Raw genomic sequence first — 25,686 nt, 5'->3', positions numbered from 1 at the left:
ATCGGAGTGTCGCAAGCGGCGCGCGGACTCGGTCAGGGAAGAAAACGAGGAGGGTGCGGGGGGCAAAGAGCTTTGCTCCGACCTCCCCAACCCCCAAAGGAAGCCACGCTTAGGTAAAACTAAGCGAGGCAACGAGAAAGAAGACACCCTTACCTCGGGCGCAATTGAGCCCGTGCATAATGCATCATCGAACGCGGACGGAGCCCCCCTTCCACGGCCACGTGGTGCGAGGTCTGAAACAACGGAGGCCCATCCTACCGACAGCAATGAGGGCCTGTAGATTCATGCAAGCAAACATCAACCACGCTCGGCGGGCGCAGGATTTACTCCTGCAGACTATCGCCGAGCGTGGTATAGGACTGGCGATCGTGTCGGAGCCGTACTGTCCCCCGTTAAAACACACTAACTGGAGGGTGGACGGCTCTGGCACGGTAGCGGTGGTACGCGGCACGGACAACCACAACCCCCCCTGCTCCTTACTCAAGTCAGGAAAGGGGTATGTGGCAGTGAAATGGGGTTCCATCGCGGTGGTGGCGTGTTACGCACCGCCTAGTTGGGGCCTCTCCCAATTTGAGCTGTATCTGGGGGAGTTGGAGCACTGCATACGCAGCATACTCCCCCAGGAGGTGGTGGTGGCCGGTGACTTTAACGCCAGAGCGCAAGCCTGGGGAGACCGGCTCACCATCCCCAAAGGAGAGGTCCTACTGGACTGGATGGGGGCTCTCGGGCTATGCCTACTAAACACCGGCAACGAGCCTACGTGCGACCGGCTGCTGCGGGGGGCGTCCATAGTGGATTTCACTATGATAACCCCCTCCGCGGCACGCCTAAATTGGTCATGGGGAGTGGTCGAGACTTTATCGGACCACCGATATATAGAGTTCGGTTGCACCACCCTCCAGCCCAGGAGCCCGACCGGCGGTGCGCAACCGCCGCGATGAAACCTGAAAAAATTAGACCCGGATAGGTTGACGGCGGCCGTCCAGGCCATCCTCTGGCAACACCATCCGCCAGAGGAGGGAGTGGGGAGCCTGGTGGAAAATGTCGCGCACCTGGTAGACTCGATCACCCAGGCGTGCGACTTCTCCATGCCCAAGAGCAGGCCCCACTCGCGCCGGGCTGCGTACTGGTGGACGGAGGAGATCGCGTCTCTTCGCCGCTCCTCCGTCGCGGCCAAGGGACTCCTCAAACGCGCCCAGCGCCGTGGCGACGAGGCCTGGAAAGCCGAGGCACTCAGCGACTACCGGTCCGCTCGAGTGGCGCTGAGTGTCGCCATTCGCTCCTCCAGGACAAGATCGTGGGACGAACTGATCGCGTCCCTTGTCGCCGACCCGTGGAGGCGCCCATACAAGATAGTGACGAATAAACTACGTCACTGGGCGCCCCCTGTGACGGAAACTCTCCCCTCGGGATCCCTGGACCGAATAGTCGAGACTCTGTTCCCGACCAAACCCGATCCTCGAGGTCTCGATTGGGGCAGCGCGAACACCGGCGCTGCCGAGGCCTGGTCCAGGGATCTCGAAATCACCGAGGAGGAGTTGAGGGATGCCGTCCGGGGGGGGTCAAGAACAACAAGGCCCCTGGCACGGACGGCATCCCAGGGCGCGTCTGGAAGTTCGTCCTGGAGGAGCCAAACCTATCCGGGTGGCTGCGAGGCATCTTCAATAGATGCCTCGCGGAGGAGGAATTCCCCCCAACGTGGGGAAGGGCCAAGTTGGTTCTTCTCCACAAGGGCAGTAAGAAGGAGGGTGACCCGTCATCGTACCGGCCAATTTGCCTGCTGGACGAGGTCGGCAAAATATACGAGAGGATTCTCGTTTGCCGACTCGTCCAGCATCTGGCGCGCGATGAGGTCCCTTCCCTTCACGAGGAACAATACGGCTTTCGTGAGGGCAGGTCCACGGTGGACGCCGTACTGCGCGTCAGGGCCCTCACGGAGTCAGCTGTGGAACGCGGGAGGGTGGCGTTGGCCGTCGCTTTGGACGTGTCCAACGCCTTTAACATCCTCCCGTAGAAGGCAATCGGGGACGCGATTAACACCCACCGCGTCCCCGAATACCTCGTGAGGGGTATTCGAGCCTACTTCGGTCACCGTAGGCTCGAATACAGGGACCAAGAGGGCCGGGGTCACACCCGTCGCGTGTACTGCGGGGTTCCACAGGTCTCGGTGTTGGGCCCGCTGTTGTGGAACCTCGGGTACGACGTGGTCCTCCATACCGCCCTCCCCCTCGACTGCCGGGTCATCGGGTATGCCGACGATACCCTGCTGGTAGCTGAGGGGGACAATTGGGGGGAAGCCCTAAACAGGGCTAACGAAGGGGTGGCAGGCCTCGTGAGGGCCATAAGCCGGACTGGCCTGAGGGTGGCTTCCAGCAAGACCGAGGCGGTCTACTTCTACAACCGCCGGGCTGCTGGGGAGCATCCCCCCACCTCCCGACTAGATGTGGACGGTACTGTTGTCCCAGATTAAATACCTGGGGCTCCACATTGACGGCCGATGGAGCTTCGCGTGTCACTTTGACCGCCTGGTCCCGAGGGCGGAGAAGGCGGCGGCAGCGATTAGCCGCTTGCTGCCGAATCTCGGTGGGCCGGACGGTCGGGTGCGCCGCGTCTACGCGCACACCGTCCTTAGCATACTAATGTATGCAGCACCGGTGTGGGCGGGCGAGGCGATAGCCACCAGACGCATACAGGACGCGATGCGTCGCGTCCAGCGTAGATTGGCCATTCGTCTTGTCCGAGGCTACAGGACGGTGTCGCACGCGGCGGCCACCATCCTGGCCGGACTACCCCCCCTGCATATGTTCGCGGATTCATACAGACGTTTATATGACCGGAAATCCGCGGCACGCAGAAGAGGAGTAGCCAAGATCCCAGCCAGGATACTGGGCACTTGGAAGCTCCAGGAGAAAAAGTCCCTCGAGCAGCGATGGATCGCGTCGCTGCACGAGCGCCCCCCAACATCCGGGGAGAGGACTAATCGGCCGTCCTGCCCTGTCTGGCGGAGTGGCTGGACAGGGCGTGGGGCAACAGTACATTCAGAATGCAGGTGCTCTCCGGACATGGGTGTTTTGGAGAGTACCTGCACCGCATCGGACGGGAGGCAAGCGAGGCCTGCCACCATTGCGGTCACAAGAAGGACACCGCGCAACACACCCTCCAAGCATGCCCAGCTTGGAGGGACGAGGGCGACGTCCTAACCCGGACTATCGGGGACGACTTGGCGCTGCCGAGCGTCGTTGTCAAGATGCTCGGCAGCGAAGACAACTGGAGAGCCGTGGCCGCCTTTTGCGAGGCGGTCATAGCTCAGAAGGAAAGCGCCGAGAGGGAGCGTAGGCCGGGACGGGCGAGGGGAAGGGCTCCTGGCAGGAGACCCCAACCTCCCCCACCACCTGGGCGACTTCCGCCGCACCCGCCGCCGTCACCGTCGCCACCGGCGACAGCGCACCCATCGACACGTATGGGAGCGGCGCCGAGATGACAGTAAGTGGGGGGGAGGGAGCAGACTGGTTCTGCTCGTCCTTCCCCCCTTACTTCCCCCTCTTTTTTGCCCTCCCTGCTTAACCCTCCCAGATGAGAGGAGGGTCGAGATTCTAAATCTCGACTCTTTTCCTCCCCCCCATTGGGGGGAAGAGAAGACACGACGGGAGGAGATAGTGGCCCTTCCGTCGCAGAGTAAAAGTTTGATTTGGAGAGGAGGAGAGTATAAAATATATTCTTTTCTCCCCTCCCTCCCAGGAAGAACTCCAACTAAGGAGTGCGGCGAGGGGAGGCTTTTGAAGTATTGCATCGCTAGTTCCAGGAGTCTCCTCTACAATCGCCGAAGATGCCACTCGTGAGGTTTTTAGTGGGTATGCCCTTAAATAGGGAGAGTCCCACATACCCCCCAGACACCCACATTCCGGGGGGATGCGTAATGCATTTTCCTCACGTAAAAAAAAAAAAAAAAAAAAAAGGTTCCTCCTCGTCGTGCGCCACCTTGTCGTGGTAAGGAGGCTTAACCCTGAAACCCCATGAAACACCCACACGGCTCCGGCCAAATTGGGTGAACCTCCGGGGTGAAAGGGGAACTAAAAGCGCACCGTACCCTTAGTAAGGGTACAAGGGAAGCCCAGCGACTCCCTTAGGGACTGCGCCCACCCCCTTGGGGGTGGTCTAAAGCGCGGACCTAATCGCTGGTAGGGGTAGGCGGCCCTGAGTGCAATCGCCCGGTGGTACGGCACCGTTGGGGGAGGACTGCTCCCCGCCCGTGACACACCGCTGGGTGCTCCTGGCACATGAGGGTTTCCACGCGTGCGGGTGTTCCCGCCGTGCGGCGTCCCTCGGGGGGATGTGGGTGCTGGTATGGGCTGGCGTCCCACAATCGTGGGGCTCCATCTCGCGTGCAGGCGGCTCAGTAGGTTCTACCCCTGAGTGCGCGCCGCGAGGAGAGCGGACGAGCCGATGGATCTCCGGAACTCTCGGACCCATCGGGCCGGGCCTCTTCCGAGCCGCTCGAACGTTTTCCGAGGACGGGGTCGGGGAGGCGGAGGAAGGCCGGCGCGGGCCGCACGGGTATAGCCCAACGGCGCCGGGTCGGCCCGGCCGTCGGAGCCGCTTGGACGTATTCCGAGGCAGGGTTCGACGGCGGGATGGAGCCCGACGGTGCATCGCGACTGTTTCCCTTCCGAAGCGGTGCATCGTCGGGGCCCTTTGGCGGGAGGTAACTTCCGTCAAGGGCGCGTGCAAGCTGGTCGCCATGACGGGTAAGACTGGGCCGGGGAGCGGCGACCCAGTCCCAACCGTCCATGGGGCCCCCCGGGTGGCACCACCCGCTGCGGTATCCCGGAGGTCGGAGGCCGGGAACTCCCAAAAGCCCATGGAGGCGTCAAAACCTCCATGGGTGAGTAAGAGGCCGGGGACCAGTGCCGGGGATGTATGTCCCCCGGCCCGTGTTGTATGTCACCCCCCCGGGGGAACTTGGGGCCCTGTCGTGGAGTGTTGCCGGTCATGTTTCGGGACACTCTGCGGCAGGTGAGGGTACACCCTGGGTGACGGAGCCGCAGCGGGGAGCGGGAATTAACGAAGAAATGAAGTCATTATCAAAAACAAATATGGAGACGGGCGTAAAGAGAAACACTGCGAGTCTCGCGGGAAGAAAAGGAAGGAGAGCCTCGGTCGGGGCGACCGCTAGTGTCCTGTGGTCAGGGAAACTAGGTTACTGACCGACCTGGAAAAAGCGACTTTAGACCCGGTCTTGAGAAAGATGAGGGCGAGACCGCTTAAAAAGGAGAGAAGCGAGAGCAAGAAAGAAAGGACCGGTGAGGTTATCGAGGTGGAGGATGATTCCGACGTTGACGGTTCGGAATCGGCCGGCTCGACGAACTCACAGAGCGATACCGGGTCCTTCCTCTTTGAAAAGAGGAAACAAGGTCGTCCGATAACCACGGGCGAATATGAGGTGAAAAAGACTATGGACCGGATCAAACAGGTTCAGGAAGAACTGGCTCTGTTCCAATGGGTCTATGACAGGTCTGCTCTACCAGGGGAAAGGAATAAAGCCTGGAAAAAGCTAAAATCGCAAAAGGAAATTGAGGAGGAATTGAAAAATTCTCCGGCAGCTGATGTCTGCGCAGAGATTCTCACCGCAACACAGGCGGTGGAGAAGGTGGCGAAGGTCTCCAAGAATCTCAAAGGAGACCTCGTCTGGCTTCTTAAGGAAGCCGTGCTGGTGACCTCTGCGGGGGCGGTTACCCTAGCCAGTAGGGGAAGCATGTCCTCCGATGAAGTAAGGAGGCAATTGGAGAAGACTAAGGCTCAGTTTGGGGCCCTCATTGAGGAAAATACCAAACTGAGAAGGGACGTCGAAGAACTGAAGGGAGCGAGCGGTTCCCTTCAGCGCCAGATGGAGGAGTTGACGCGGAAAGAGACCGCGCTTAAAGAGGAGAATGCACTCCTAAGGAAAAGAGTGGAAGAAGGAACGCCTATCAGGAGGAAAGAACCTCCCCTGGAGGTGGCTCCAAGTACCCCTACCCCTGCCCCTCGTACGAGGAGCAGAAAGGGTACGGGAGTAATTAATTACGCGGAAGAAGGCTCCAGCGAAGAGATGGAGACCGAACCGCTCCTGGGGAAAGGGGCCCCAGAAACCGATTCGGTGGTTCCTAAATCCATGGGGACAAACACATCCCCCGCGGGATCATACAAAGGAGGGAAGTTCCCAAATATAAAAGGAAAGGTGGGACCTGACAAAAGGGAAGGGAAAAATAAAAGAAAAAACAGAAAAAAGGGGGCGGCAAGGAAATTGGAGGTACCGCAACCCCAAGGTAAAGAACCGCCAATCTCCCTCTCGCTCATGGAGGAGGAAGAGATTAGAATCAGGGCCAACCCCGAGGTGGGCTGGAATGTGGAGGAGGTCGTGTCCGAGGCCCTTAAAGTTATCAAAGGGCGGAAGTATCTCAAGGAGGGAGACCCGATGGTAGAGGTTAGGTACGCCGAAAACCTCGCCTCGGGATCGACCTTTATGGGAGAAAATCAGGGCCCTTTCAGAGGGCAAAAAGAAAGAGGAGCGGGAACTAAAGCCGCCATAATTAAAGGCGGAGGAGGACCCGTCCCAAAACCGTCGCGGGCAGCCGACAAGGAGCGACTCACATATGCGGCGGCACTGAAAAAGAAAAGGAAGCTGAGGAGCGGGAAGGAGACCGCATCCCCGGCACCCCCGACAGCCAAGGTAAAGGGAAAGGAGAAGGGGGAGAAGAAGAGACCACCACCACCTGGACCCCCTGATGGGGGTAAGAAGAGAGCTGGTGCCCCCAGGCCGATAAGGGTCCCCCGCACTGCGGCGGTTGTTTTTACGTGCCCGGAGGGACAGTACAGCGAAATGGTCCGCCGTGCGAGAGGTCAGATCGACCTGACTGAGCTCAACATCACGGAGCTCAGGAACAGGAGGGCCCTTACAGGGGCGATTATATATGAAGTGGGAGGTGAGGGAGCCAGCCAAAAGGCTATGGCTTTTGCCTCCAAACTTAGAAAGGCGTTGGAGGGGGCGGAGGGAGTTAGGGTATCCCTCCCTATCAAGACCGCGGAGCTCCTGTTTCGGGACCTGGACGATGCAGTCCAGGCCTCGGAGGTAAGGGACGCAATCGCGGAAGTCGGTGGATGTGCCCACGGGGACATCAAAGTGGGGGCGATAAGAAGAGCCCCCAACGGGATGGGCTCGGCGTGGGCCAAATGCCCTGCAGCTGCCGCCAATCTGGTGGCGAAAGCCGGCAGAATAAGGGTTGGGTGGGCCCACGCCAGGGGTTGAATTGCTGGAAGAGAGGCCCCTCCAATGCTTTAAATGCCTGGGTAGGGGACACGTACAGTCGAAATGCACGGCAACCGTGGAACGAAGATTCGGTTGCTTCCAATGCGGGGAGGAGGAACACCGAGCGGCGGACTGCAGGGCGGCGCCTAGATGTCCCATATGCGCGGATAGAGGGAAGCCGGCAAGACATAGGGCGGGGAGTGCGGCCTGCCCCATTGCGCAGGGTGGTCGCATAACTGGGCGAACTACCGGGGCCCTTAGGGGGGAAACACGCAGGCCCGTAGAGGAGGAAAGCACTGGCCGGAAACCTTCCTCTATAAAGGGGAAAGGATCCTCTATAAGGGAAAAAGGACACGACGCGGCGAAGAGGACAGTGAATGCGGGAACTCCCACACCCCGCGGCGCGTCGACCCCTAGGTCGCAACCGAAGAGGAAGAGAGAGGGAGAATTGGAGAAAAAAGCCAAAGACCTCAACAATTCCTGCTCCTCACCCCCCAACAAGCAGCTGAAAGAGGGGGGGAGGAAATGGAGGGGAATGAGGAAACGGAGGATGTCCCCACCACCATAGAAAGGGAGAATACCCTGGAAGGAGTACCCGCCGGTCAGCGGGTGGTGGGCGGTCTGGGATGGTGGGCGAGACCGAGGCAAAGATGGGAAACAAAGGGGAGGACGAGGATACAAATCTCCTCCCCCTAGACTACCCCCCTGAAGGAGAAGGTACAGGATGGGAAAGGGGTTCCGAAAGCTTCTCTTCATTAAAGGGATCGGAGGCAGGCCCGAGTCATAATTCAAATAATAAATAAATGGCGGCTCGGGTCTTGCAAGCAAATCTCAACCACGCCCGTCAGGCGCAAAACTTGTTTGTGCACACTCTGGCGGAGCGTGGTTGTGGTTTGGGCATTGCTGCGGAGCCGTACCGGATCCCCGAGCACCCTTCGTGGGTGGGGGACGAGTTGGGCTCCGTAGCGATTACATGGAGGGCGGATGCTCCGGCCTCACTTCCTGCCAAACTGGTGGCCAAGGGCAAAGGGTAAGTGGCGGTCAGATGGGGACCCGTTTTGGTCGTCGGGGTCTACCTGCCGCCTAGTCTGGACCTCTCAGGATTTGCTGAGAGGTTGGACTCCCTTACCGCTATCATCAGCGGGATGGGAGTGGGGCGGGTGGTGGTCTCGGGGGACTTTAACGCAAAATCGATGACGTGGGGTTCCCCGAGGACGGACCGCCGAGGTGTCGCGGTCAAGGAGTGGGCCGCGACACTGGATTTAAGGCTGCTGAACGAGGGAGGAATAAGCACCTGTATACGGGAAAGGGGCGAGTCGGTGGTGGACCTTACCTGGGCCTCCCTAGCGACCCTCAACAGGGTGCTAGGGTGGAGGGTGGCCACGGAGATCGAGACTTTGTCTGATCATAGGTACATAGTCTACGGCCTCATGGTCACACCCGAGCAGGTGCTCCAGTCGACGGCTGAGAGAGACGACCTCTCCTAGGCGCTGGAGCACAAAGAAAATGAACGAGGACGCCTTTATGGCCTCGATCCTCTCGACCACGTGGTTGGGGAGAGGAGAACCGGGAGAGGCCAACAGGGACATAGAGCAGGAAGTCGAGTGGATCCGGGGCGCCATGTCTGATGCATGTGACGCGTCAATGCCCCGGATCAAGGCTGGTCCGCAAGGCCGTAGAGCGGCGTACTGGTGGACCGGGGAGATCGCGAAATTGCGGCGGTCATCGGTCCATCAAAGGAGGAAATACGCCCGGGCCAAGAAGAAGGATAGGTCGGTAGAGGAAGTTAGAGGCCTTTACCAGGCGTACAAAGTGGCCAGGGACGCCCTACGCCTGGAAATAAAAAAAGCGAAAGCTAGGGCGTGGGACGAGCTCCTCTCGCACTTGGAAGAGAACCCTTGGGGACGGCCATACCAAATGGTGCTCGGGAAGCTTTGCAATAGAGGGCCACCGGCTACGGAGACCCTTTCCCCGGAAGCCCTGGACCGGGTGGTCGGAGGGCTCTTTCCACAGTCTGAGGAGGAGGATACCCCCTCCCCCATCTTTGCGAAAGGAGGACCTGAATGGTCAGAGGAGCTGGCGTTCTCGGGAGAAGAAATGGAGAGGTGCAAGCGGAGACTCTGCGGCATCAAGGCCCCCGGACCCGATGGACTCCCTAGGAAGGCGTGGGCTGGAGCCTTTGAGGTGATGGGTGGGCATCTTGCACACCTACACACGAAGTGCCTCAGACTGGGAGTCTTCCCCGAGAGGTGGAAGAGGGCCAATTTGGTCCTCTTGCAAAAGGAAGGCAAGGATATGGAGACCCTCTCGTCGTTCAGGCCCATATGTTTGCTCGACGAGGCTGGCAAAATCCTGGAGAAGATAGTCGCCAATCGCCTCGTCGAGCACCTGGAAAGCATCGGGCCGAACTTGGATGACCGGCAGTACGGCTTCCGCGGTGGAAGATCAACCGTGGACGCAGTACTGAGGGTGCGCGCCTTTGCGGAAGCCGCGGTGCGGGAGGGCAGGGTGGCGATCGGCGTGTCTCTTGACATCTCGAACGCCTTTAACACTCTGCCCTGGAGATGTATCCAAAGAGCCATGGCCCGCTTCGGCGTGCCGGGATACCTCCGCCGGATCATCCAATCGTACCTCAGCGACCGCTCCCTACATTACACCAACAGGGACGCGGTAGAGGTTACGAGACGAGTGGGATGTGGAGTCCCACAGGGGTCGGTCCTCGGGCCACTCCTGTGGAACCTGGCCTTCGACGGGGTGGTAAGGACGGCCATCCCCCCCGGCTGCACGGTCGTCTGCTACGCGGACGATACGATCGTGTTAGCCGAGGGGGAAAACAGAAGGGAGGCCTCGGCCCTGGCCACGGTAGCGACGGCGTGTATTACGCGGGCTATCAAGGAGTTGGGCCTGAGGGTGGCGCCCCAGAAGACGGAGGCAATCATTTTCCGGCCAGGTGCTAGAAGTGTGCCGCCGAGCCTTCGGGTTATGGTGGAGGGGGTGGAGACGAAAGTGGGAAATACCCTTAAATATCTGGGGTTACTGCTGGACGGTGGGTGGCGCTTCGCCGCGCACTTTGCCCAGTTAGTTCCCCGCCTGGAGAAAGCAGCTGCCGCGCTGGGCCGTCTATTCCCGAACCTGGGAGGCCCTGACGGTCGAGTCAGGCGGCTGTATGGATGGACGGTTCACGCTATGATGCTGTACGGGACACCCGTATGGGCCGAGGATATCAGCGGCAACCGGAGGACCCAGGGCATTTTGCACGGGGTCCAAAGGAAAATGGCATTACGGGTGGTACGTGTTTACCGTACAGTGTCATTCGAAGCGGCGACTGCTTTGGCGGGGATTCCTCCCGTGGAGCTTCTCGCGAAGATGTACACCGATGTGTACCGACGCATGCGAGGGCTCCGGGAGGCGGGGCGGAACATCGTCCCCCGGGCGAAGATTGCGGAGAGGCGGCAGCACCATAGAAAGATGCTGGAACGGTGGAAGCAGCAGTTGCTCTCTCCGTCTGGCAGAGCTGCGGGGCGTAGGGTGGCTGAGGCCATAGGGCCTCACTTAGAGGCCTGAGTGGAAAAAAGGAAGGGGGGAATGACCTTCCGTATGACTCAGGTGTTCACGGGGCACGGCTGCTTCGGCGAATATCTGGACCGTATTGGGTAGGAGACTACGGGCAAGTGCCACCACTGCACCGACCCCCTGGACTCAGCGCAGCACACCCTGGAGGTGTGTCCTGCGTGGGTGGAAAGCCGGGCGGAATTGTCCACGGCCGTGGGAGAGGATCTCTCCCTCGTAGCCATAGTGAAGGCTATGGTAGAAGGGGAGGATAAATGGAGGGCGGTGGCCTCTTTCTGTGGAGTAGTCTTCAGCACAAAGAAAGAGGCGGAGCGAGAAAGAGAGAGAGAAGGACGAGAGAGACGCCGGGGGAGGGAAGATAAGACCCCTTCTCCCTCTCCCGGGAATTCGGGCGAGAACCCCCAACAGCAGACCCCCACCCTTGGAAGCCGACCCCCACTAGTAAGTGGGCGGTCGGACCAGGGGGCCGGAGCAGGCAGTGGGGTGGACAAGGAAGTAGGACGAAAATGACGATAAAGGGGGGGACACGATTATCCCCCCCCATTACGTCTCTGGTGTGGGAGAGACGCAGAGCCGGAAGTGGGGTAGGAAACGGACATTCCACCTCCGTCTACTGCAATCTGGGAAGGAGAAGACCCCGGTTGGTATCCCGGGGTCGTAATAGGGAAGGGACGCTCCTGCGAGTGCTCGTTGGACCCAGGTCCAAGCGTGTGTGTGTACAAGACGGGCAGGAGGAGGGAAAGTGCCGATGGCGAGGCCCTCCTTTCTGCATAAACCGTCTGGGAAGGATACCCAGGGGGGGTTTTAGTGGGTATTCCGGTGCTTCCTCTATAGCGCCGGCGAGTCCCACATACCCCGGCCAACCAATACCAGGCCGGGGATGCGTAAAGGCATTTCCCCCTCGTAACAAAAAAAAAAAAAAAAGGTTAGGTTAGGTTAGGTTAGGTTAGGTTAGGTTACCTCCCTACTCCTTCCCGATGATGCGGCACCTTGACATGGTGGGGAGGCTCTGTCCTGAAGCCCGGGAAACCGGAGTGGAGAGATAGCTAAAAGCGCATCTTTAGCCGGATTTCCTCTTGGACCCGGGCTCGGGCAGGATGCATAGCACCGGCATGCATACCTGGGTGTCGGACGCGTACGAATCGGTTCCTGCTACAGACGCGACGGTCGCGGCGGAAATGATGGTGAACGCCACATAGTACGCCGGGGGCGAAAGCCCTTAAGCCGGAGCGTGGCTGAGCGGGGGTTGAGGAGTAACAAAGACACTACGCGAGGGCCTTAGCGTGCCCGCCTGAAGAGTGTCCTCTCTTCCGGAGGAGTCCTTTTCAGAAGAGCCGATCGGATGGAGAGGCAACCGATGCTGATCGGGCTCCCCGGGTGCCGATCCTGAAGTGAGGCTTACGCGTCGCAAATCCCAACAAGACGGGAAGCGAGCGGTCGGGGCGCGGCTTCTTGGAGGGAGGCGGATCTACGGGTGCCGACGAGCCTCCTGGGACGGTCGCGCTTCCGGGCCATCTCGGTGTCGGGGGATCCTCCGGCTCTTCGGGGACGACGGGTTTGGCCGGCATCGCTTTGGTCGTTGTAGGGTAGTCGCCACCCTACGATGCAGGGTTCGGGTAGGACCTCGACCTGTTGGCTTGACAGCAGGGCGAGGTGTCAGGGGGTCGCTCATCTCTGATTCGGGTCTTGGTGGTGGGTGATGGAGGGATTTTCGGCTGGATCCGAGTCCCAAAGTCACCAAACACCGCAACAGGGGTCCTCTTTCCTCTGTATAGGAAACTCGAAAGACGGATCGGTTGACAGGACGCCCGATGTAGGTTGAAGGACCGCAGTCCCGATGCTATACACGGTACGCACAGGGGTCCGCCTTCCCCCTCATATAAAACACGGAGGCGACCGGGGCAGGGTGTTTATCAGTATGGATAACACCTTGCATATAGGATTAAGTTAGTACAACCCTACGATGAGGTTCCGGGTAGAACCTTGGCAGTTGTTTCTACGTGGAAACAATAGTACAAGGAACAGGGTTCGCTCTCCCCTGACGGTGACAGGACGCCCGATGTAGGTTGAAGGACCATGGTCCCGATGCTATACACGGTACGCACAGGGGTCCGCCTTCCCCCTCGTATAAAAACGCGGAGGCGGGGACACGGGTCAGGAAGCCCGATGTGGGTTGAAGGACACTACCGTCCCGATGCTACACACGGTTCGAGCTGGGGTGCGCTTACCCCCTGTACAAAACACGGAGACGTTCGGGGCAGGATGTTGATCGACAATGCGATAACATCCTGTGAAATGGCTGGTGCCTGACCGGGGGAAACCGGTTCGCGTTGATTGGGGCGTCGTTGCACCGAAGACCCCTCCGAGCCAAGTGCCGTTGGGGCTAGTACGTGTCTCGACTCCTTCCCTGGGAACTCGTCCAAGGGGAAGGGTCTGCTGGATCGGGAACTGGAAGCGGGAACCTGTTAGTAGTGGAACCCAGGAGGGGTTCTGCGAAACCAGGGCCCTGCGGAAGCTTCTCGTCAAGGTGGGGACCCATGAAGCGCGGCCGGACCGCCAATACAGGAGTCCGCCTAGTGGTGATTTGTCTTGGCCACTATAATAACCGAAAGACGCACGCGAATGGCTACCCTTCGAGGGTGGACACCGGAGGCAAGAGTGTGAGCCAGGGGTGTCACCCGGGGGATGCCAAAGAGGTGTCTGGTCCGGGCGAGTTTAGGGCTAAAAGGGATGTCGCCCCGGTCTGGTCAAACGGCACGGCCCGCACGACCGTGTACGCGGCCGGACCACTATGGTATAATTAAATTATTCTATTATTTATTTTTTTTGAATTAATATGATAAAATTTTTATTTTTTTTTATATTTATAATTTTATTAATAAAAAATAAAAAAATTATATTTTTTTATAATTCATGTTTTATTTTTAGATTTTTATTTTTATTTAAATTTATATTTAAAGATGATATTTGAATTAGGGTGAGAATATTTATAGGGTTTGATTTTTATTCATTTTTTTTATTAGCTTTAAGATTTTGAATTTTAGCTTTAATAAAAATAGTTATTCAGTTGGAGGAGAGGAGTGGTAGGCTAATTAAAATAAATTATGAGAAAAAATTGTTAATATTTGAAATTATATTATTAATTTTAATTATTTATTTTTCTTCTATAAATTTAATATTATTTTATTTAATGTTTGTGAGTTAAGATTAATTCCTATGTTTATTGTCATTATTTATTGAGGGTTAAATTTTGAACGAACCTCTGCATCTTATTATTTATTAATATATACAATATTTATTTCTTTGCCTTTATTAATTTATTTATTTGAAATTTATAAGCATAATATAACATTTGATTTTAATTTATTGATAAAAAATATAATAATTAATATAGGATTTTAAGATTATTTAGTTTATTTTATAGCATTTTTTATTAAGCTACCAATTTTTATTTTTCATGTTTGGTTGCCTAAGGCCCATGTTGAAGCGCCTGTTTATGGGTCAATAATTTTAGCTGCTGTTTTATTGAAATTAGGGGGGTATGGTTTATTACGTTTTATTATAATATTTATTTTTCAAAGGAATAAGTATAGGTATGTAATTTTTAGAGTTGGGATTGTAGGAAGGTTGTTTATTGGTATTTTATGTTTAGTTGAAATTGATATAAAAAGTTTGGTGGCTTATTCTTCTGTTGTACATATAAATGTAATAATATGTTCAATATTAACAATAATAAAATTAGGATTTATTAGTGCTTATATTTTAATAATTTCTCATGGCCTATGTTCATCAGGTTTATTTTTTATAGTGAATTTATATTATGAGCGATCAGGGAGTCGGTTGATTTTTTTTAATAAAGGAATATTAAATATTTTTCCGTCTTTAAGAATTTGATGATTTTTATTATGTGCTGCTAACTTTTCTTTTCCTTTTTCTTTAAATTTTTTTAGAGAGATTTTTATAATTAGAGTTTTAATTAGATGAGAGATATCTGTTATTATTTATATAATAATGATTTGTTTTTTTAGGAGTGCTTATTCATTATATTTATATTCATATATTCAGCATGGATTTAATTATTTTGAAGAAAAATTTCCAACAATTTATTTATATAAAAGATTATATGATTATTTTGATTCATTTAATTCCTTTAATTTTAATAATTTTAAATTTAAGTTTAATACATTAATTTTTTTAAATAGAATTTAGTTTTGTTATATTAGTCAATATAGATAATATTAATTATTAATAAATAAGTAATGTTTATTATTTATTTATTTTATTATAATGTCATTATTTAAGTAGTTTAAAATAAAATATTAATTTGTGAAATTAGTGATATAAAAAAAATTTATCTTAGATTATTATAAATTTATTCATTTTTTATAATAATTATTTTTATGTTATTTTTTTTTATAAGATTATATTTAAATTTAATAAATTTAAGATATATAATGGAATGATTATTTTTTAATTTTAATTCAATTAATGTCGAATTTTATATTTTATTTGATTAAGTCTCATTGTTCATTGGGGTAGTTATATTAATTTCTTCAATAATTATATTACATAGAATAATTTATATAGGCGATGACATATTTATTGATCGGTTTATTAAGTTAGTAATTATATTTGTTTTATCAATAATTTTAATGATTATTAGCCCTAATTTAATTAGAATTTTATTTGGGTGAGATGGGTTAGAATTAACTTCTTATTGTTTAGTGATTTATTATCAGAATTATTTATCATATAATTCTGGGATAGTGACAGTCTTATGCAATCGAGTGGGAGATATTGGGTTATTAATAAGAATTGGATTAATATTTACATTTTGAAGTTGGAATTTAAGTTTTATGGAAAATTATAAGTTAATTTTAAGAATAATTGTTTTAGCAGCAGCTACAAAAAGTGCTCAGATTCCTTTTTCTGTTTCATTACCAATAGCTATGGCCGCCCCGACTCCAGTATCAGCCTTGGTTCATTCATCAACTTTGGTTACTGCAGGGGTTTATCTAATAATTCGTTTTAATAAATATTTAATGAATAGGGGCATTGAGAAAATTTTATTATATATTTCAATTTTTACTATATTTATAGCTGGGTTGATGGCAAATTTTGAAAATGATTTAAAAAAAATTATTGCTTTTTCTACTTTAAGTCAATTAGGGTTAATGATAATAATTTTAAGTTTAAGATTTAATTTTTTAGCCTTTTTTCATCTATTGACTCATGCAATTTTTAAGTCATTATTATTTATGTGTGCAGGAGTTATAATTCATTTAATGAATAATAATCAGGATATTCGATTATGTGGTAATTTAAATGAGTTTATTCCATTTACTATAATAAGATTTTATATTTCTAGATTAGCATTAATAGGAATTCCTTTTTTAGCCGGATTTTATTCTAAAGATTTAATTATAGAAATTATCTATTTAAATAATATTAATATTTTTTTATTAATAATAATTACTTTATCAATTTCTCTTACTGTGTCATATTCTTTACGATTGATTTATTATATTTATTTTGGCTCATTTAAAAATTCAAGATTTTATTATTATAAAGAAGATAAATTAATGAATTTATCGATGTTTGTTTTATTAATCTTAAGGTTAATTAGAGGATCTATATTAATGTGAATATTTTTTTTTGATAATTACTTTTTATATATGAATGTAAATGTAAAAATAACTACAATGTTATTATTATTTGTGGGAGTATTATTAAGGTTGATTATGTCTATAAAAAATTTAATTAATTATATTAATATTTAATTATATTAATATTTAGTTATTTTTTTAGATCTATATGATTTATAAATTATATATATATATATGAATTTATAGTCCTATTATAATTTGTAGATTAAACACCTATAGGATAGATAAGATATGGATTGAATTTATGGGAAAGAAAATTATTTATAGGATAATAAATAGATTAGTAATTAAGATAAAATTATTTAAAATTTATATATTTATTTTTATTTCAGTATTAATTTTATTAATTATTTTTTTTATTAGTTAATTAATTTTTAAAGTAATTTATATTTAAATAGCTTAAATTTCGTAAAGCATAATATTGAAGATATTAAGATAATAAGATTTTATTTTTAAATAATTTATTTATAAATAAAGAAAAATTTATTATTTTTATAATGAAAATATAAGGTTTTTATTAATTAAACTATATAAATGAATAAAAAAGAAAAATTAACTAGAATTTTTTTATAGATTCAATATAATTATTAACAATAATTTACCTCTTTTTTGGTTTTAGTTAATAATTTTTAATTAGATATTTATTAAATTTATGAAATAAAATGAAACCTTTCATTGAATGTTGAGTTAGAAGCTCAAAAATATTATTATTTCAAAAAATAAATTTTATTCGATGTGGTTCTTTTAGATTAATTGAAATTAATCAAATTTTTAGGTCGAAATTAAATGTAAATATTTACTTTAAAAGAAAATTAAGATTTAAATATTAAGATATTTAATTTTTAATTGCAATTTAAATGTTATTTATGTTTAACTAAAATCCTGAATAAAATTTATCAAGAATAAAAAATAAATTTATAAATGTAAAAAAATTATAAATTTTAATTAGTTTTTCAGTCAATTGATTTTTCTAAATATTCAATGATTAGGCCAGAAATTAGAATGAAAATGAACAATAATGAGGAAAAAATAATAATTTTATTTATAAAATATATGTAAATTAATGGGATTAAGAGAGTAATTTCAATGTCAAAAATTAAAAAGATTAAACTAATTAAAAAAAATTGAATTCTAAATGGGAGACGAGAATTAGATAGAGGATCAAATCCACATTCAAATGGTGAGATTTTTTCTCGATTTGCTAATGATTTAGATGAGATAAGTAAATTAATTAATAAAATTAGAGTTGATAGAATAATAAAAAATGTAATTATATAAATAAAAGTTAAAATTATTTATATTAAAATTTTATTAATTTTTTTAATTGGAAATTAAATGTAATATGAATATACTATATAAATTTATAAAATAATAAATTAATTTAAATTAAGTAATATTTTAGTATCTTCATCAATAAATAGAAATATATAAAAATAATCAAACAACATCTACAAAATGTCAGTATCAGGCTGCTGCCTCAAAACCAAAATGGTGAGATTTTCTGAAATGAAGAAAATTTATGCGAAGCAAACAAATTGAAAGAAATAGCGTCCCAATAATTACATGAATTCCGTGAAAGCCTGTAGCTAGAAAAAAGGTTGACCCATAAATAGAGTCAGCAATTGAAAAAGGTGACTCGAAATATTCAATTATTTGAAGGGAGGTAAAATAAATCCCAAGTATAATTGTTAATAAGAGGCTTTGATATCTTTCATTAAAGTTTTTATTTAAGATAGAATGATGCGTTCAAGTTACTGTTATCCCAGAGGATAAAAGAATAATAGTATTTATTAGAGGGATATCAAATGGATTGAATGGTTTAATGCCTAAGGGGGGTCATAATTGACCAATTTCTATGGAAGGGGCTAAAGCAGAATGAAAATAAGCTCAGAAAAAGGAAATAAAAAAGAAAATTTCTGAAATAATAAATAAAATTATCCCTAAGCGAAGGCCAATATATACATTAATTGTATGAGATCCTTGAAATGTTGATTCTCGTGTTACATCTCGTCATCATTGATATATGCATAATAATGTGCAAGGAATAGAAATTATAATTAGATAATTTAATTTATGAAATCATATAATTATTGAAATTAAGTTATTAAATAATCTGAAAGAAATAATAATAGGCCAAGGTCTAATTGATACTAAATGAAATGAATGATTTTGATGTAATTTTGTCATAATGATAATACTATAAAATTTGATTATAATTATTTATTATTTATTTATTTGAAATAGTAAAAATTAATTAAATTTCTCTTCTATATAATGTAGAAAGAATGGAAAACACATAGGCCTGAATAATTGATACAGATAATTCAAGAATAAATAATAAAAGTTGAGAGGAGATTATAATTAAAAAAATTAAGAAATTATTAATAATTTGCCCAGAAAGATCCTAATAATGATAAAAGTAAATGTCCTGCAATTATATTTGCTGTCAGACGAATTGCCAACGTGAGAGGCCGGATAATCAGACTGATTGATTCAATAATGACTATAAATGGTATTAGAATGAAGGGAGTTCCTTGAGGGGTAAGATGAGAAAAGAAATCATTAGTGTAATTTAAAATTCTAAATAACATTATAGAAATTCACAGGGATAAAGATAAAGAAAGACAAAAACTTAAGTGACTAGAAGATGTAAAGATATAGGGGAATAAGCCTATGAAATTATTTACAATAATAAATAAAAATAAACTAATAAAAATAATTAAATTAGAATAGGAATAATTAATTAAAATTTTAAATTCTTTTATTAGAAAATTTAATAAAAAATTAAAAAATATATGTAAACGAGAGGGGATAAGTCAATATTGATATGAAAAAATAAGAAAAATAATTAAAGTTCTTAATCAATTTAGAGAAAAATTAATTCTAGTTGAGGGGTCAAAAATAGAAAATAAATTTATTATCATTTTCAAATTCATTTTTTAGGATTTGTTAAAATTATATTATTATAATAATTAATTTTTAAGTTGATAGGATAAAAATAAATAATGCTTAAAATCATAAAAAGTGAAAATATAGATAAAATTAACATTATTGCTCATATTATCGGTATTATGTGTGGTATAAAAGAATATTTTTGTGGGGGTGAAAATATTTTTAAATTGACAATTTAATGTTTTTTAATATTAAACTAATTCTTTACATTAAAAATAGGGTGTTAGATCTATTATAATTTGACTTAAAAAGTCAAAACTTACTTTCAGTCATTTAATGAATGTAAAAATTATATTTTATATTTATTAATTATTCAATTAAAATAAAAAAAATTAGTTAAAAGGTAAGAAGTCAGTCTTTGAAGTTAGGAAAGTTTGTTGATTCAATAACAATGAGTATAAATCTATGATTTATACCACAAATTTCAGAACATTGGCCAAAAAAAAGACCTGGTCGGTTTATAATTAACATTGATTGATTTAGTCGTCCGGGTGTAGAATCTATTTTAATTCCTAAAGATGGGACTGTTCAAGCGTGAATTACATCTATAGATGTAGATAAAACACGAATGGGATAATTATATAGAAGAATACAACGATTATTTACGTCTAATAGACGAAATTCATTGGGGTTTAATTCATTAGTAGGAATTATAAATGAATCAAATTCAATATTTAAAAAATCTGAAAGTTCATACCTTCAATATCATTGATGTCCCATAGATTTCAGGGTAATTTTATTATTAAATATCTCATCAGTTAAATATAAAATTTTAATTGATGGGATGGCAATAAAAATTAAAATAAATATTGGAAAAATAGTTCAAATTAATTCAATAGTGTGGCCTTGAAGTATAAATCGGTCAGTAAATTTATTATTAATTATTGAAATTATAATAAAAAGAATTAATAAAGTAATGAAAATTAAAATTATTATAGTAAAATCATGAAAAAAAATTATTATATCATATGTAGGTGAATTAGAATTTTGAAGGGAAATTATTCAAGTATTTATTTTTAATAAAAGAATTTATCTTTATATATAGAGTTTAAATCTATTGCACTAATCTGCCATATTAAAATTTTTTAAAGTTGATAATTTTTAATTAAATTGAAGGAATTTTATTATATCTGTGATTAACAGGTGGTAATTTTCTTAGTCATTCTAATGAAGGATTAAGATAGAATATATTTAAGACAAGACGTTTAGATGATAGGGATTCTCAAATTAAATATATTAAAAAAATTAATCTGATGATAGAAATTAATGAACCAATTGAAGAAATAATATTTCATGAGAGGTAGGTGTCTGGATAATCTGAGTATCGTCGAGGTATGCCTCTCACCCCTAAAAAATGTTGTGGGAAGAATGTTAAATTTACACCAACAAATATTGAGATAAATTGAATATTTAAAAAGTAATTATTTAAAGAATATCCTGTAATAAGAGGGAATCAATGAATAAATCTTGCAATAATGGCAAATACAGCTCCTATAGAAAGAACATAATGAAAGTAGGCAACAACATAATATGTATCATGAAGAATAATATCAATTGAGGAATTGGATAGTATAATTCCAGTTAATCCCCCCATTGTGAATAAAAAAATAAATCCTATAGCCCATCAAAGAGAGGAATTATAATTAATTTTTGTACCATGAAGTGTTGTAATTCAACTGAAGATTTTAATTCCTGTTGGAATTGCAATAATTATTGTTGCTGAAGTGAAATAGGCTCGGGTATCAACATCTAGCCCAATAGTAAATATATGATGAGCCCAAACAATAAAGCTTAAAAATCCAATTGCTATAAGAGCATAGATTATTCCTAAGGCACCAAAAGTTTCTTTTTTTCTTCTCTCATTTATGATAATATGGGAAATTAGCCCAAATCCTGGGAGAATAAGAATATAAACTTCGGGGTGACTAAAGAATCAAAATAAATGTTGATAAAGAATAGGATCACCCCCTCCTGACGGATCAAAAAATGATGTATTTAAATTTCGGTCTGTTAAAAGTATTGTGATTGCTCCGGCTAAAATTGGGAGGGATAAAAGTAAGAGAATTGCTGTAATGAGAATTGATCAAACTAGAAGGGGTATTTTATCAATTGCGAGATTTTTATGATGTATATTTAAGATTGTAGAAATAAAATTAATAGCCCCTAGAATAGAAGATATTCCGGCAATATGAAGAGAAAAAATTGTTAAATCTACTGAAGGACCATTGTGAAATGTATTAGAGGCTAAAGGGGGATAAATTGTTCATCCAGTCCCAGTTCCATCATTAATAAAATTACTTAATAAAAGTAGAGAGAGTGAGGGGGGTAGAAGTCAAAAACTTATATTATTTATTCGAGGGTAGGCTATATCAGGTGAACCAAGTATTAGAGGGACAAGAAAATTTCCAAATCCCCCAATTATAAATGGCATAACTATAAAGAAAATTATAATAAATGCGTGTCTAGTAACTATTGAATTATAAATTTGATCATTATTAATTAGTGCATTAGATGATCCTAATTTTAAACGAATAATTATTCTTATAGAAGATCCGATTATCCCAGCCCAAATTGCAAATAAAAAATATAGAATGCCAATATCTTTGTGATTAGTTGAATAAAGTCACTTATTCATAGTATATTTTTATTGATAATAAAATTATTTACTAAGTTTAAGTGAGATAATAATAGATATCATGTCTGATTTAAGTAATAAATTGTAAATTTATTTAAGAAAATTTTAATTTTCTGATATTACATTAAATGTGTTATAAAAATAAAAATTTTTTATATATTTTATAGTTTAACTAATAAGAATATTAAATTGCAAATTTAAAGAAATTTTTAATAAAAAATTAAAATATTAGAATTTTTAAAATTTAAAAATTTTTAAAAATTTTATTGTGTAAACTTTGAAGGTTTAAAGTTTATAAATTTAACTTAAAATCTTAATATTTAAAATTTATTGATTAAGTGGGGTGAAAATTATATATCTAATTTTAAAAAATTGTATACAAACTAAATTGAAATTATAATTAATGAAAAGATTAAGCTTAAAATGAAAAAAATAAATAATCTATATGAGTAAGAAAATTTATATATGTATATTGGTTTATTAAAAAGCTTAATTTTAATTGAATAAAAATATATTATTAGATTTATTAAATTAATATAAACATAAATTAAAATGAAAGAATTTAAAATCATTAAAATAAAAATAAAGTAAAAATTTGAATTTAATAAAAAAATATAGACTATAGTTCATTTAAAAATAAAAAACGTTAGTGGGGGAATTCTGGCTAAATTAAAAATTAATAACAAACAAATTAAATTAAAATTAATTGAAGGAAAGTTATTACTTAAAGAAAATCTAAATGAAATTTTAAAATATATAAAAATTATAATAATAATTAATGGGATAAGTGTATAGAATATTAAATATGAAAATCAGATTAGGGTTTTAAAATAAATTAAAATTAATATTCATCCGGTTAATTGAAAAAAACATTTGGTTAATTGAAGAAAATCTTAATAAAATTTTAAAATTTATTGAATTAATTATTTTAAAGGCGGAGATAAATGCAGATGTTAAAATTATAAAATATAGTAAAAAAATTGGAGGGTTAATAAGTGAAATTATGTATAAAGGAATAATTTTTTGAATTGTTAAAAAAATAAATAATGAATATCAATCTAAAAAAATAGCAACAGAAGGGATTCATGAATGAAATGGGGGGATCCCTAATTTAATTATAATAGAGATAAAAAAATTGATTATAATAAAATTTATTTGTATATATATAAAATTATTAATAATTAAAGTTAACATTATTATTAAGGAAGCTAAAGCTTGAATGAGATAATATAAAAAAATAATTTTTTTATTTTTTAATTTAATTGATAAAAAACAAATGAATAAAAAATTATTAATTTCCATAATAAATCAAATTATTAATAAATCGTATAAAAATAAAGAAATAAAAGAAAAATAAATTAAATAAGACAATAAAAAAAATTTTATGAATAAATTATGATGCATATAAATAAAATTAATTTTTTAGTTGTATTAAACTTTGAATAAATATTGAATATTAATATTATATTTTAATGTATTATAAAGCATAAAAATTTTTGAAATTTTTTGAGATAGTTTAAATCTATTAAATATAAAAAAATTAATTTAAATGAAAACATATATAAATTATGTATGATTTATTCTATCAAAATAATCCTTTTATCAGGCATATCATTAAATAAATTTTTAGTTATTAATAAAATTTAAATAGCAAAAATAATTAATTAAATAAGAGAAAGATAAAATTTCTATATTTAGGGTATGAACCTAAAAGCTTAGAGAATTAGCTTACTTACTTTAATTAAATAAATATAAATTAGTATAATATTTTTGAAAATTGACTATTAATCATTAGTTAAAATTAAATATGATAAGTAAATTTAATTTAAAAAAAGGTTATAAGTAAATTTAAATAAATAATTTAAATTAAATTTGTATTAGTAAAAATAATAAAAGAATTTATTAAAATTAAAGTAGTTATAAAGATTAATTAATAAATTAAATAATAAAATATTATAAATAAAATTATTATAAAAATTGATTTTTTAAAAATAATTAGTTATTATAGAATTAAAAAAGTATAATTAGTTAAAATAAAATTCAGAGGGAGAGAGTAATTTTATTTAAATTTAATAATTGACTATTTTAATTATATGTATTTATAAAAAAAAAATATATTATTAAAATTAAAATTAAAAAACTTATCTATAAATAAAATAATTAATAATAATTAAAAATCTTATTTATATAAATTTAAGGAGAGTATTTTATAGAAAGTAAAAAAAATTAAAAATTTAAGTTTTTATTTATATATACATTAATATTATTTAATAATTATTATTTAATGTTAATAAAATATTTTAATTATTTTTATAAATATATAATTAATTATATATATTTAAAATATTTAATTAACATTAATTATTTAATATTAATTAATTAAAACTTATTAATCATTATTTTAATTTAAAATATTAAAAACCTAAAATATAGAAAAAAAAAATTATTTATTAATAAAATATTTTAATATATTTAAATAATTATTAATAATTAATAATAATGATAATAATATAAAAAAGGGGGGGGGGAATATTATTTAATTTTTTTTTATGTATATTATAAATTAAATTTTATATTCATATTAAATTTAAATTTAAATTATTTTTATAATTTGTTTTTAATAATTAATAAATATAATTAAAAATTAATTTTTTTTTAAATTTATTTTATAATTTAAAGTATAAATAAAATTTTAAAAAATTATATAAAATTTAAATAATTTAATAATATATAAATTAGTATTTATAATAATTAATTAAATAAAAATTTATAATAGAAAATTATAATTTATTATTAATAAATAAAGTGCCAGCAATTGCGGTTTATACTTTAAATAAAAATAAATTTAAATAATTATATATAAATATAAAATATATAAATAAATAAATATATTTAACTAATTTATTTTTTTATGGTGAAATATGAATAGATATTAAAAGTTAAATAATTTTATTTAAATTAATAATAAAATTAAAAAAATTTTATAATAAATTAGGATTAGATACCCTATTATTTAAATGAAAATAAAATATAATTAAATATTAAATGTTAATCATTAAAAATAAAAAATTTGGCGGTATTTTATGATTTAGAGGAACTTGTTGATTAATTTGATAATCCACAATAGAATTACTTAATTTAATTTTTATATATTGTTGTTGAAAAATTATATTAAAAGATTAATAATTAAAAATTAATTATAATTATAATTCAAATCAAAATGTAGAATAGTTAAGATTTAAATGAGTTACATTTAATTTAATTAATTGAAATAAATTTTTAAAGTTTTATAAATATTGAATTTAATTATAAAGTTAAAAAAATATTTAAATTGAATTTTAATTAAAATATGTACAAATTGCCCGTCATTTTCATTAATAAAAATTTATGGAAAAAGTCGTAACAAAGTAAATATATTGGAAAATGTATTTAGAATAAAAAAAAATTTTAGTTTAAATAAAAATTTTTCATTTACATTGAAAAGATTAATTAAAAATTATTAAAATTTTATTATAATTAATAAATAAATTATTAATAATAAATAAATATAAGAAAAAATATTATAAATTATTAAATAAAAT

At 40.5% G+C, this 25,686-nt stretch overlaps 4 protein-coding genes and 3 pseudogenes across 4 annotated transcripts; 5 read left to right on the top strand and 2 right to left on the bottom strand.

Annotated features, from left to right (window-relative positions):
- Positions 1-284: 284 nt before the first annotated feature.
- On the top strand, positions 285-941 carry LOC140664989 (uncharacterized). The gene has a single exon (XM_072890627.1). It carries the CDS (start codon positions 285-287, stop codon positions 939-941), a length of 657 nt encoding a protein of 218 aa, XP_072746728.1.
- Positions 942-1,088: 147 nt separating this feature from the next.
- On the top strand, positions 1,089-2,014 carry LOC140664988 (uncharacterized). Its single transcript, XM_072890626.1, has 2 exons — positions 1,089-1,736; positions 1,835-2,014. The coding sequence occupies exons 1-2, from the start codon at positions 1,089-1,091 to the stop codon at positions 2,012-2,014; spliced, it is 828 nt and encodes a 275-aa protein (XP_072746727.1).
- A 427-nt stretch (positions 2,015-2,441) lies between these two features.
- Positions 2,442-3,200, top strand: LOC140664987 (uncharacterized). Its single transcript, XM_072890624.1, has one exon. The coding sequence runs from the start codon at positions 2,442-2,444 to the stop codon at positions 3,198-3,200; it is 759 nt and encodes a 252-aa protein (XP_072746725.1).
- Positions 3,201-8,085: 4,885 nt separating this feature from the next.
- On the top strand, positions 8,086-8,769 carry LOC140664986 (uncharacterized). Its single transcript, XM_072890623.1, has 2 exons — positions 8,086-8,312; positions 8,424-8,769. Exons 1-2 carry the CDS (start codon positions 8,086-8,088, stop codon positions 8,767-8,769), a joined length of 573 nt encoding a protein of 190 aa, XP_072746724.1.
- A 6,537-nt stretch (positions 8,770-15,306) lies between these two features.
- Positions 15,307-16,632, top strand: LOC140664984 (NADH-ubiquinone oxidoreductase chain 5-like; annotated as a pseudogene).
- A 1,272-nt stretch (positions 16,633-17,904) lies between these two features.
- LOC140664983 (cytochrome c oxidase subunit 3-like) lies at positions 17,905-18,705 on the bottom strand (annotated as a pseudogene).
- Positions 18,706-21,403: 2,698 nt separating this feature from the next.
- Positions 21,404-22,081, bottom strand: LOC140664982 (cytochrome c oxidase subunit 1-like; annotated as a pseudogene).
- Positions 22,082-25,686: the final 3,605 nt, after the last annotated feature.

Source organism: Anoplolepis gracilipes, chromosome 4 (genome assembly GCF_047496725.1).
Source record: "Anoplolepis gracilipes chromosome 4, ASM4749672v1, whole genome shotgun sequence".
NCBI classification, from domain to species: domain Eukaryota; kingdom Metazoa; phylum Arthropoda; class Insecta; order Hymenoptera; family Formicidae; genus Anoplolepis; species Anoplolepis gracilipes.
Note: the sequence above shows the minus strand (reverse complement) of the source record. Positions and strands in the feature narration are given on the sequence as shown.